The 13,335-nt window shown below is 39.1% G+C and overlaps 1 protein-coding gene across 2 annotated transcripts; it reads right to left on the reverse strand.

Moving 5' to 3' along the window:
• Positions 1-8: 8 nt before the first annotated feature.
• Positions 9-13,045, reverse strand: cers4a (ceramide synthase 4a). Of its 2 annotated transcripts, none has more exons than XM_069150539.1 (11): positions 12,983-13,045; positions 11,907-12,083; positions 8,954-9,071; positions 6,893-7,011; positions 6,415-6,472; positions 6,096-6,146; positions 4,488-4,580; positions 3,580-3,708; positions 2,519-2,625; positions 2,097-2,253; positions 9-2,021 (listed from the first exon to the last, which is right to left on the reverse strand). In XM_069150539.1, exons 2-11 carry the CDS (start codon positions 12,080-12,082, stop codon positions 1,812-1,814), a joined length of 1,218 nt encoding a protein of 405 aa, XP_069006640.1. In that variant the 5' UTR covers position 12,083; positions 12,983-13,045; the 3' UTR covers positions 9-1,811. The 2 variants fall into 2 exon arrangements, with proteins under 2 accessions (XP_069006640.1, XP_069006641.1); XM_069150540.1 differs by lacking the exon at positions 12,983-13,045 and adding an exon at positions 12,874-12,894.
• Between the last annotated feature and the right edge of the window lie 290 nt (positions 13,046-13,335).

Here is a 13,335-nt window from a genome sequence, read left to right on the forward strand (position 1 = left end):
GGTGATAATTCATTCAGGAGTAATTTATTAAAAGTTTTGAACTGGACACACAATCAACAAAGCATCTATTTGCACTCATAAGAGAACAGTCAAGTGTAAATTTGATGAAAACATAAAATTTCTCTTGCTTTTATATCTTTTAAAAACGACAATCTGGTGGGTCTCTAAGTGTGTCATTCTGTGGATCAGCCCTTTTAGTGCCCTTTAACTTCACTTTAAGTCCCGCTTTATCTGATGGGTCTCTGTGTTTTTAAGTCCCTGTGTAGACACAACCTGTTTCCAGGTATCTGAGTTGTATTGTATCACAAGCAACACATCTGCAATCAAGCAGCAGTATAGACATTGACCCATGTATTCCACAGTTCTCCAGTATGCTGCATAAATACATCCAAAATCCTATTACCTCAAAGTATTAGAGCCCAGTCTGGTCATATCAAAATATGCCATCAGCTTTTTATAAAAATCACTGAATCTCTGCACTCTTGCTGTCACAAAAACTCTTCTTTGTCTGAGACATAAAGCATTCGACCTTTGTAGACTCCACCGTCTAACATATCTCACTAATGCCCATCTGTGTGCATATCTTTCATGGTTTACCCAGGCACCGGCAGCCTCGCCGAATGATCAAGAAGAAACATTTACACCCGTCACAGTAAGGCCTTTTCCACCTGTTTGCCCAACAAAAGTAATCCTACTAGCACACAGACTTAATATCGAGTGCTTGTCATAAAAATAGTGTAAAAACAGCAGCCAAGGCACAAAATAAAAGTCCAGTGGAGCAAACCGTAATGAAAAACCTCGTCGAAAAATCATGCTGCCTGTTGCAATGATGTTCCAATGTAGAAAAAGGAAACAAAAACACACACAAATATGGTTCAAGTTCGTATTTCTAGCAGAAGTACTATGTTGTTGTTGTTTGTTTTTTTTTATAAAAGGCATCATCCTGTCAGACATGGGGTCTATATGAGGATATGTTTTCTTTGTTCACCAGGGGGCGCCATATCTAAGATGTGAGCTCAAACATAACTGACTAAATCAAATACTGTCAGACAAAAATATAACTTTAGAATTGGTAAGGAGCTTCAGCAGAAGCATTTTGTAGTCTGTCACAGATTACAACATAAAAATTACCTGTTCAGTAATCATTCATAAAAATAGAATATAAAGTGGTTTATCAACAGATTTACTACAATCAGTGTTCTGAAGAGTCTATGTACAATCAGCCACATGTATGTGGATGTAAAGCTGTGGGGGGGTGAAGCACTGTTAAACTGTGGTTTTAGGTTAGTTTTTCTAAAATAGTTTGTATCATACTACATGACAGTTTGATTTAATATTAAAACATTTTGTTTTTCTTGTTGACCAAAAAAAAGAAAGAATGAACATGAATTAAGCACAGTTTCTGTCCTCAGTTATTTACAAACAAGTTATTATAATACAATGAAAAGAAAAAGCACAAATAAAACATTGCTGCACAAACTATGATTAAATATGAAAAAGATTTTTCAATCCCTTTGTTTTGCCATATTTATTTTTTTGTGGTATGAGCGACAGTAATGAAGACGTTTCTTCCTGGTTGTGAAGATCTACAATCATTGGTGCTTCTATGCCCTATTTTTTGAAGATAAGCAGGATGCAGACCTACCCTGATCTGAAATCATCAGTGGACCGTGTCGGATGCACGCAAGCCGTATGTATGTATCACATGGTGGAAATGAGTTAATCCTCAGGAAGAGGAAGAGGAAGAGGAAAGACCTTTTTTTTTTTTTTTTTCCAGTGAGGCCCATTAGACGTGGAGGGGAGTCGCTCCACTATCTGGCTTTGGGCAGTCTGCTGTTTATGTTCCTCTGGTTGGTCAGGTTGTTCAGGACACAGTTATTAGCCAGCGATGCCAGTTTGGAGTTGATAGCGCCCTTCTTTTGCTCCCAGCTGCACTCATCCCCATCCTCCTCAAACTTCTCTTCCCCTTTCTCGTCATCATCCACCTCACTCTCCTCATCGCTGCGTTCATCCCGCTCAACCTGTGGACAGAAACAAAAGATTATGAGTGAGTTTGTACCCTGGTTTATGCTGATTTAACAATACACTCCTCTCACCTTGCCCAGGAACATAAACTTGTAGACCATGCGTAGGATGAGATAGGCCCAGAAGATGTGCAGTGCTTGTAGCACCAATAGTAAAGCATTGAAGAAATAATAACCAAAGAAAGGCTGGAAGAATTCGAGAGACACCACCAGGGTTGAGTGGACCACTCTGGAAAACAAAAACAGTTAGTCAGTTTTTGACGCCGTCAATGCTCCAAACTCTACAGGCTCAACATCAGAGCTTAAGAGTTTAGCCTTATATGATATGTACTGTTACATACAGTACATACTGACAATTTACTAACGAAAAATCACTCTGTCAGCGCTCTCTGGTGGACAAACTATGTAATGCCATGGTTTCTCAATGACGTCAAATGACATATTTATCAGTCTAGCATTTACATAAAGGTCCATATTCCTGCAGACGGTCTTACCTGCCAGGAAACACCACCAGCCTTGTGACCAGGAAGACCACAGCAAAGATGACGAACAGCGTATCACACGTTCTCGTCCACACTGCGTAGTGAAACATCTTTGCAGACTTTCGGAAAAAAAAGAAAGATAATAGCCATTTTTAGTTTTTATTATTTGCAACAAAGAGTGAAGACATATAGAATAGGTTGTCTTCACGTCATATTTAAAAAAAGGGTTTTAAAAGACAAGGCTATAGCTTATGCTGAAAGAGACTTTTGATTTGTGGTAGCATTCAAAATGTTATTGGTATTCACTCAAGTGCCAAAATGGTCAAATGAAACCTTTAATGGGACATTCAACTTTAACATTTAAAAAGACCATATTTGATGTTTGTCTTGCTGTCTAACCGGAAGATGAAATCCTAATCCGAGTAAATTGCTGGAAATAACACCCACATCATTGTCCCTTTATGACATTTATCAGAGGCCAGACTACACTCAGTCACGCCTGATGTCACATGACTGACTCGACACATTTCCTCCGGTCTAACATGATGCAGACAATCTTGATTGTCAGATGTTATCAGTGAAACGTGACACAGAGGAAAACAAGCCTAATAAAACTAAAAACAACGGAGCCATTGTCTCGCTGAGGGACCAGCAGTTAAAACTTTTACAGCAACAAAGGGTATTTCTATGTTTACCATAGACCATAATTTTTCATTTCATTTTTCACAAGTTTTTCTGTGTACAGCTCCGGTGTTGAGTCATGATGTGTTATCGTGGAGGGATAAGGACACTTTGGCAAATAATACACAATGGCCTTATTCAAGTCATGTTTCCCCTGATCTTAGCGCAATATGTTGGCATTTCAGAGTGCATGTGAGCAGGGAAAATTCATTCAACACTGATTGTATCTTAATTTTTTTTTTTTCCTTTCGCTTTGCTCCACATCAGAAACAAGATCAGATCTGTGAAATGTCCCCATCATTGTTCCGCCACTCACATCAATGGAATAAAAGGAAGGAGGAAGATATTTTTTTTTACCTCAAGAAGGAAGGAGGAAGATATTTTTTTTTTACCTCAAGAAGGAAGTCAGAAGAGTCGTGAACCAGCATCACCAACGTGCCAACCCTCACATAGTTGGCACAATAGGAGAAACCGATGAGGAAAATTGTGGCGATATGATGAATTACTTGCTCCTTGAAATCCTGGAACACACACACAGACCACACAGTTTGAGGAAGATGTACGGTAGCATGAACAGTAGCGCCATCTGTGGTCTTATAAATCAGTTTTGTTCAAGAATTGGAAAAGAATATTTACACAGATTGTCATGTATGGAGCTCAAATATCAATGAACAGCGAATTGAAGCATCGTAAAAAACACGAAACCCCCTCAGTTTGTTTTCGTTGCATACTTAAGAAAAATGCCTACAAAAGTTGGCACACTGGCGAGCATTTCCTTTAAAACAGAAGCATGGAAATTAGATGAATTATAGTGAATATTTATTTGTAAAATTACAGCCTAGTAAAGAAAAATGTAACTGATTTAGAGCAAATTTAGATGTTCGTTGAGCTCCTTTCTATAGGTTTGGGAAAAATCAGATTTTCTATTTCAAATTGAGTACATTTTAGAGTATGTAATGTCTTCCTGAATATTTTAAACCCCACAACACTCACAGAGAACATTAAATTATGATGTAATAGTAGATAATCCGGGGCGTAATCCGTATTAAGTATAATCGTGCAAGAGAAAAAGAACATTTGGATTACACTGTTAAAAAAAAAAAAAAAAAAAAAGAGCAAGTGGCTGTGTGATGACATTTAACATTTGGTTTTGGCCGTCTGACTAAAAGTTTAAGGCACAAAGTAAAAGTAAGTAACCATGTTAACAGGAGGCTGCTGAGGTTGTAACTGTATGCGTTGTTTTAATTTTGGATGGGAGGGGAGGGAGGTGTTTATCCCTGAAAGTCTCAGTCATACTCACTTTTCGCTTGACATCCACAGAAACACACAGAAGCAGGGACAAATAGAAGCCCATCTCCAAGGTGTAATACCAGTAATGAGCCTCGGCCACGGGCTGAAGAATGAGATGAAGAGAGTAACAAAAGTCAACATTTGCATTCAGTGGTATGTGGATACAACAGGAGCAAACATCATGCTTGTCTGTGCAGTCCCAGAAAAGCATACTGTTGATGTAAGCGGAAGCATTTACAGGCAGCAAAGCTAAACCTCTATAAACGGAAAGTTTTGCAAATAAAGTCTGTGTTGTTCAACTCTCTGCTGTTCAAGAGCTAAAAGGGTAGATTGACCTGATATTGCAGGTTGACTTTGGTCCCTCCTGCGACTGTTTGCTGAGAAAGAGCTGGGGAGGGAGGGGTAGGGGGTGGAGGTAATGGGACCCCGAAAAGACCCCTTTGTCCAAAAAGTACCCAGTATTCCACACTGCTGAGCATTTACAGCTTCACCTGTTTGCACGGTGTGTGTGTGAAAAAGTATACAGTAGTAGTAAAGTTGTGCCAAAGTTTAGTGGTCATATAAAAACTCCCATTTAGAACATATATGAACAAAACTCTCAACCTACTTTCAAAAAGACGAAGTGTTTTATTTAATGGAAGCCACGGTGTACTATGTGCAATAAAAACACTTGCAGAGGACACAACATTCAAAGTTTGCAGCGACACAATGGTAGGAAGTTGATCGAGGCATTTAACCTCTAAAAACACATCGTTTCTTCCTGTCAGCGACCACAAGACCTCAGAAAAGGAAACAATGTCAGCAGCAGTGTTGCCTGCAGGAGCTGTAATCAGTCAAACTGCAGATACAGGGAGCTGCAACATTACTTTTTTTTCTTTTCTAGTGTTTTCTTTTCAGGACCATGACCCCATGAAGAAAGGCTGGCTTCCTGGGAGGAATGCCGACCTGCAGGCACACCTCACTGTTATCAACGCAGCCGAGATGTTAGCTTTCAAACTCAGGGTAAAAAAAAAAAAGACAAAATAAAAAGAAGAAGAAAAGTCTAGAAAGCTAAAAGTATTCAGGAAGTAAAGGAATGGAGATGAAGGTTAGTGGGTGGATGGAGTGTGCTCACCAATCTGCGTTATAAATCCAAAGTGTTATGCAGCCTAATTTTTTGCCACTTTTAGTGTTGCACATTGTTTTATTGTTTCGGTTTTGTAACTTCTAACCACAAGCTTTCAGCTATGTTCACCGAGTAGTCACATTTATGCAAATATTATACTCGCCGTTATTTCTTGTCAGTAATATGCTTATTACACGTTCAAAGGGACAATGTGAGCTTTTAAAAAGGCTTCTTTTGTACAGTTAAAATTCAAGGATATTCAATTTACATAAACACAAACAGAGAAAACCAACCAGTTGTCAGACTTGAGAAGGTAAAACCACCAAGAATTTGAATTTTTTTTCTTGATAAATTACCTGTTCAATTAATTGATTATCAAAATTAGGTTTTAATTGGCAGTTGATTGACCAATCAATTAATATACTTATCATTGTAACACTATTTTAGAAAATTAACGAACAGAAAACTTTAATTTACACAACATATATACAAATCACACCATCTCCTGCTCACCTGTATGGGATAACCCCTCCAACACTCTCGGTGATCCCAGAACCATGGAGTCTAAAACGTCAAGGAAACAGTTCACATGAGTCTTCACATTAAATGAGTCCTATCTGAACATGAACCTCAAACAAACAGAGGGCCATTCAAGAAACATCTACCTCTAAATAACTACTTTAAAACACACAAAACATGAATAAATCTAACAATAAATGAAACATCATCCCATTGATATAATTACACATTGTATAAATTGTATGCAAGTGTAATTCACTACAAGTACATGAGTATCTGTTAAAAAGAAAAAAAAAGTGTTCAACACACTTACATTAATTAAAGAGGCGAGCCCTGCTATGAATGCTACAAGGTAGAACACAAACCGCCAGCTGCACAGATAAAAATAAACACCATTTGTCAGAGGCTGTGGTCCAAATCAAATTAGCAAATTAGCAGGAAATAGAAGAAAGAGACAAAAAGCTGAATGATACATATGATATCTGTTCAGCAGGAGTGTATGAATGAAAATAAAAACATGCTTCACATTTAGGTTTCAACATAGATGGTGACATAAAATCAATAAAACTATATTGAGCACTCTGTGATGTGTAATCTGTACCAGGCTTTTTGCACATTGGAGGCAAAATAAGCAGCAGAAAGAGTTTAAAAGTTAACAGAGGCTTACTTCTTGTAAGAGGATATCAGCAACCCAGGGGGAGCACACAGTTTGCTTTGCATATATCAGTGACTTTCCGATAGCTGAGAGCATTTTTGCCAAAGATCAAATCTGTTTTAGAGACAAGACTCACGAGGCCTCGCAGAACTTTTTGGTGCTACTGGGTCGGTCCTGGTTCCGTCTGTGTTTAAACCAGGTCTGGGTCTTTCTCTGGGAAATGCCGCACTGCTTCGCCAAGCTCACTACTTCACTCTGAATACACACAAACACAGATACATAATGGAAAAGTATTTTTTTTTATAGACTATACAGCAAACTGCTTCCCCAAAGTCTGCAATATTTCAAATGTGATGTGTCAATCTGCGTGACAGTCGTGTTACTGCTTCATTACAGCAAAATTGTACAAGGTGCATAGTTGTCCTGTCAACATGGATAAATGATAAATGTGCCTAATCTAACCATTTGTTCCCTGCCGATGAGTGTGTAACAAGACTACTGTGAGTCTGGAGCTCCCTGACCCCTCTCTCTGCACCCTGATACTTTACACAGAGTTACGTTACCGTTGAAAAGGTCCTTGTGCTGGGTGAAACTTAATTACATGGTTAAAGGTGTGCTGTTCTGAGTGAGAGCAAACAACAACACATGCATCTTTTTATCTGTAGCCCCCTATTTCTGTTGTATTTAATGTGACTTTGCAAATGCAGTACAAGCACCTTTAAATACATTAAATCTATACTTCGTCTGGTTCATTGCGTGTTTGAGGCCTGATATTTACACTATACAACAACAAAGTCATCAGCTGCTGCTTGTCCAGGCCACATGGAAATGAAAGGTTTGAAAATTAGTCTGGGCACAGAATGAAAGCATACAGCACATGCACATGAACACATGCTTGCACATACGCAGACACATAACCAAGTAGTGCATATGAATTAGTGCATTTTCATTTGATTTGTCAAGTTATCTCTTGTTATACAACAATTACATTGTTCTTGTGCTACTTTTGATGGAGTGGTGAATTTAGATTTTTAATAAATGGATTCACAGGAGCAAAAGCTGATGATAAAAGGTGGCAATGACTATTGAGGTGAGTAGACAGCATGGGGGAACTTTTTAAAGGAAGGAACACTTTTTTCTTATAGACAGAGAACTTACCTACCAAAAGACATTTAATAAAAGTCTGGTTTCATGAATATTTTTTGCACATTTGCAAAACGTACACCACTTAGTGTGACACATGAGTTGTAGGTGAATCTCTCTGGGGACTTTCTTGTTTCGAGGCAGCTGACAACTCATCCAAATGGCAAACAATAATGCTTTTTCACCCATGCTGCAACCACACCCAAAACACATTAACATGCCTTTTTACATCTATCATCTAATTTTCCTTAGTTATGTTTGCAAACGTATGGAGACCTCTACGTTGCTGCATTAGTGGCTTATGCATTTCCCTTCAATGTTGCTGACTATTACAAATGTGCTGAGCATTATGAGTGGGAGGCTCGTAGTGAGAACTACCGTTCTAATTTGCATTTGCCCTGCAGCGTATCTGTGGAGACATGCAATAATTTGACATCGAGACCTCTTGTCAGACACAGTTTTATCTCCTCCTGTAGTTACCAAGGTGTAGGTTTGTGGCAGGGACACAGTGACAACGAGGATAGAGAAAGACTACGTTCACTTGTTTACAGAAAATAAAACATTGTGATGAAACTAGTTGTTTTTGGTTATAAATTTAATCTTAGAAAAATCAGATATGCTGAGTAACCTGAAATATTATCAGTACACTAACACTACTGATAGTCAAGTCAACTAATATTAACATCTCTTTCTTATTGCTCTATGGGGTAATGTGTGAAGTCCATGTGGATTCCCATATGAAAACTTTTACACTTTTCCCCATGCTATCATGCTGCATCATGTGCCATATATGTAATCAACTCATGGGTTTTTATTCTCTAAGGCTCAATCTTGTATTTTTATATGCTTGTTTATGATGACTCTGTAATATCTGTCCAGGAACTGCAGATGAAAAACATCCTTTTACATTTACAGCGATGCTTTTACACTGTTCCTGCTACCTGCACCAGTAAATACATTGTTTTGCACCATTACTAAATACAGCACTATCAGTTTTTTGTGTTGTGTTTTAGGAGAATATCAAGTGTAAATCAGGAAGAACAGAGACACAAACTTGTGATGGCTGCCGACTGTTTTGCTTGTAGAAGGCCTCCAGCTTTGGGACAGAAGGTGCTCGAATCTGGATCCGATCCTTCACACCTAAGTATTTGCTTAGTGGAGCAGCGATGAGCCTGAGAGGACAGAAAGAACGACAGAAGAGGAAGAAAACATTTATTTTCTGCTGCAACTTCAATCCTTGCTGTGCAACATACTGGATTAATGACTGGATAATTCAAGCAGGATTAACGTGAGACGTCATTAACAGCTGTCCAATGTGATCCTAACACTGTACACAGTACAGTACAGTACAGTGTGGCAACAAGATCGCTCATTATGCAGCTCCTGACAGCCTGTAGAGCCGCTCCCATGGGTGTATTGTGATATTTGGCCAGACAGTCTTTGTCATTAGCTGATATGGCATCAAGAGACACTTGATATGTGTGTGTGTGTGTGTGTCACACAGAAGGAGATAGAATAGAAGGACAATGTGACTGTATAAGTACTAAAGAGATGTTTTGATAAATGCATGTGTGTGTGCGCGTGTGTGTGTATGTGTGTGCACGTGCATAATTACATGTGTGTAACTCTATCTCGGAGATAATAATCCTGGAAGTGGGCATAGAGATCAGAAAGAATGAGAAGGTCAGCGCAGCTTAATACAGAGACACACATGGGGTCTGGTTACAGTAACCTCTAACACGCACACAGAAACACACACAGACCCATACCTCAATGTATGAAACAGCTGCGGTCTAAGATAATCAAATGAAGACACGCCTTTTTCACCTGACTGACCTCTCCTTAAACACAGAAACTGCTGTCCACCACAACAACTGAGAACACACAAATGCCCGCCAAGACGTCACGCACAGGTACATGCTGGTATTCAGCATATGTTATCATCCTGTCACCCCTGACTACTGATAATACATGTTACTACTCTGCTAATAAATACCTGATGAAGGTGAAATAATGGTGCTGATCTGACGCAGCTGTCGCCGAGCAAGTTCATGCAGTTTTTCAGCATAAGTACAGAAAATAAAGTAGCTGATAAGAGTGTGCAAAAACAAACTTCTGTCTCTGCATCTTGTCTCCGTCATTCTCAGTTCTTGTCCTGTTACCAGTAGAACTAGTTAAGTGTACAGGCAGGTTGACTGTGAGGCTGCTTTTACCAGCTGCCTTGTTTTCAAGCATCAACTTACTGTTGTGCATTTCTGAACTTGAAGAAAACTTCAAAAACACATTTATTTTCCTGCCCATTGACAATCTACATGATACAGTGCTCTTGAACTGTGACGTCTCAGTATTAAACAATTGATTCTACCAATGAAAACACAGCAGAAAGACACTATCTCACATTTTATGGAAACATTATATGACTTCAAACAGACAACACAACCATTTTCTTTAATACATCAGTGCCTTGTGTTGCCTCATTTTTTAATTTGTTTGTCGTACCTGATTACAAGTCCGCCAGGTCTTGGTTTCTGGACTTGACAGTTTAGTTTGATGTAGTTGGTTTCTGTAACTATTCCTAATTTTCGTGGATTCTGAAATTTTCTTGTTGCTTAAGATATAATTTTATGACTGCATGAGATTCATAATGTTGATGATTCATCATTTTGTATATGGTACAATGATGCAGAAAAGAAGTAAAGTGTGCACAGAAAATATTCTGTGAACAAATTATCACATACATCCTCAAGATGGACAGTGAACCCTTGACAGTGATTATATTTATTGTTGATTCATTTGTAAATCATCTGAAAACAGTAACAAGTATCCATCACATCATCCTCGAGTCCAAGGTGACTTCATCATGTCTTGTTTTGCCGAACAAACAGTCCGAAAAGCCAAAAACCTTTAATTTACTGTCATGTAAAACCGAGCAAGGCAGAAAATTATTCATTTGAGAACATGGAAGTATCACATTTTTTAAATTTGCTTTACAAATGACTAATACCGCATCAGCTTCAAATGTAGTTGCACTAATTGATTACAATATTTGGTTTCTAATGTCAAATGTTTAATGCTGCTCAGTGCTTCAAAAGAGGAACAAAATACGCTTCTTTTTCTAAAACATTTAAAAAAACTAATATTTTCAGGAATGCCTGCCATATTACATGAAGATAAGATCAAATTCCCTGTTGTAAGCACAGAAGTGTTTTGACCTTTTCTAAGAAATCTTTGGTTGTATCAGCATAATTCTCATAACAAGCACGTCTGGGAATTTACATTAAATCATTAAAGTCTTAAACTCAACAGCACCCAGTGGTTACTAAATCTCTCTGAGGGGTTGCAGAAGCCGTTATTTTTGTATGGTAATTGTTAAAGTGAATTAGCACAGCATGAGTAGCCATTCAACATTAGAAAGTTCACTTCAGCCCGTTAACTGTAGTTTACTATAAGCCTAAATCAGCAACAAAGGGACCACCCTCATCATCGCCATCACAGCTATTATCCTCATTTTTCTCAGACACATGCACCACACTTTTATAAGGCTCGACCCAGCCGATCCCTGTGGGAAGAGAAAGGCCTTTCACACAGTCAGCAGCTAAAACTGTCTACTCACGATACCTGCCTCTTGATGCATGTCAGATCTACCCCCTCCATATACAGAGGGCACTTAGTAGAGATAGAGGGTGAAGGTAGACATTATCCGGAGCAACACAAGCAGCTTAGCAGGACGCAAACAACCGAGACAGGCTGCCAGCATGACCACAGCAAGTCAGACAGAAAATTACCTTCACCTGCAAACAGAATATCAGAATGAACTGTTTCCTTCAATTTATCACAATCGATGTATTAAATATCATTCAAGATTACAGTTGCAGGTCCACCACTAAGAGTAAAAACGTACTCCTCCACTGAGTCGAGCAAATGTCAAAGCAAGTTACTGGAATGACAACAAAGAAAAATAATTATCTTGCTTCTGAGATTTTATTTTCTGGCTGTTAAGGCCTCACCTCTCAAAGACATATCTGAAGGCTATAAATGCGAAGGCCAGTGGCAAGGTGCAGATGAGATCCCTGGGAAGAGGAAAGTGGCCCTCGTCTTCCTCCATTTCAATGTCCTGCCAACGGATCCCAGGAGGGAGCCAGTACTCCTCCTGCCACAGCCACTCATTTAACAGGGTCTCCATCCTGAGGAGAGGAGAGGAGAGGAGAGGAGCGGATCAGGAAGAGGGAGAGGAGAGGAGATTAGAGGAGAGGAGAGGAGGAAAACAGTGTTTGAGTGTTTGCTGGGTTCCCACACAGTCCTGACTTACTAAAACATTGATGCCTTATTCATATTTGTGCCAAACAGCAGCTGAGGCCCTCAAGATTTGAAATTAAAAGACAAACATCTTGCATGTTCGAACATGACAGTGATCACAATGAGCAAGTTTAGGGTGTATTGTGCACCACACAAGAGTTGTGACTATTGATCATTTTTATGATCAATTAATGATATATTAATTTTAGCGCAGTGGTAATAACAAACAGTGTATTGTAACAATACATAACATCATACAAATCAATAAGAACAAATCGGCCTTGATCCAAGTAAGAGTATCTGCATGTGTTCCGAAAAAACCTGAGCCCATGCATGTTTCACATCTTATCAAACTGCACGCATATAAACTGTGGTTCGGGTTTAAGGGTCACACTGATGGGCATATTGATCAAGCTGTAGCGGCACAGCATGAGTGTATACAGTAGGCTCTGTCAAAGCTTCACGGAGCTAGCTGACAGCACATTTACAGCGCAGTGCTGCGGAGGCACACTATTTCTCTACAGACACAAATACATCACTTTACATGTTAAAAAACGCAACATATTATTAATAATAATCCAATGAAGAGTGGCTGCGCACAGGAAGAAAGCCCACCGCTCACATCCCGCTACAGCCGAACAGGCTCGAGCTGAACAGCTCCATCAACGATCAGCTTACCTTTTTCATCAAACGTATTTTTCTTATATATCTAATTATCCTGAGAAATGACTCGCTGCAGAACACACAACAGAATCCCACAACAGAATCCAAATGTCACTGCGCTTACCTGTCCGCGCTCCTGTGATGGGGATGGGAAGCATGCAGCGACAAATGGGAGAGGTGGAGCGTCTTTGACGCACCCTGCTCCTGCTGAGGGCGGAGAGAGGCGCTGCTGTCATCATCACCATGATCATCTCATTGGGCTTTATGTCACCCTGCATGAGATGAGCAAATGATCGTCATTTCTTACCAGCCAAAACATGTTCAATGAACAAATAATCATGATGATACGTTTCACAACGCTGTAAATAACAAATAATAGACATCTTATTGTTTACAGCAAAAAGGCAAAAAAAATAACTCTTTTTGGCTTATTAGTTCAGTTTCATTTGTTTCAAGACTTTTCTCGTCACTATAAAC

Source organism: Embiotoca jacksoni, unplaced genomic scaffold, assembly GCF_022577435.1.
Source record: "Embiotoca jacksoni isolate LCO1_2020_lvr unplaced genomic scaffold, fEmbJac1.0.p SCAF_16, whole genome shotgun sequence".
Classification (NCBI taxonomy): Eukaryota; Metazoa; Chordata; class Actinopteri; family Embiotocidae; genus Embiotoca; species Embiotoca jacksoni.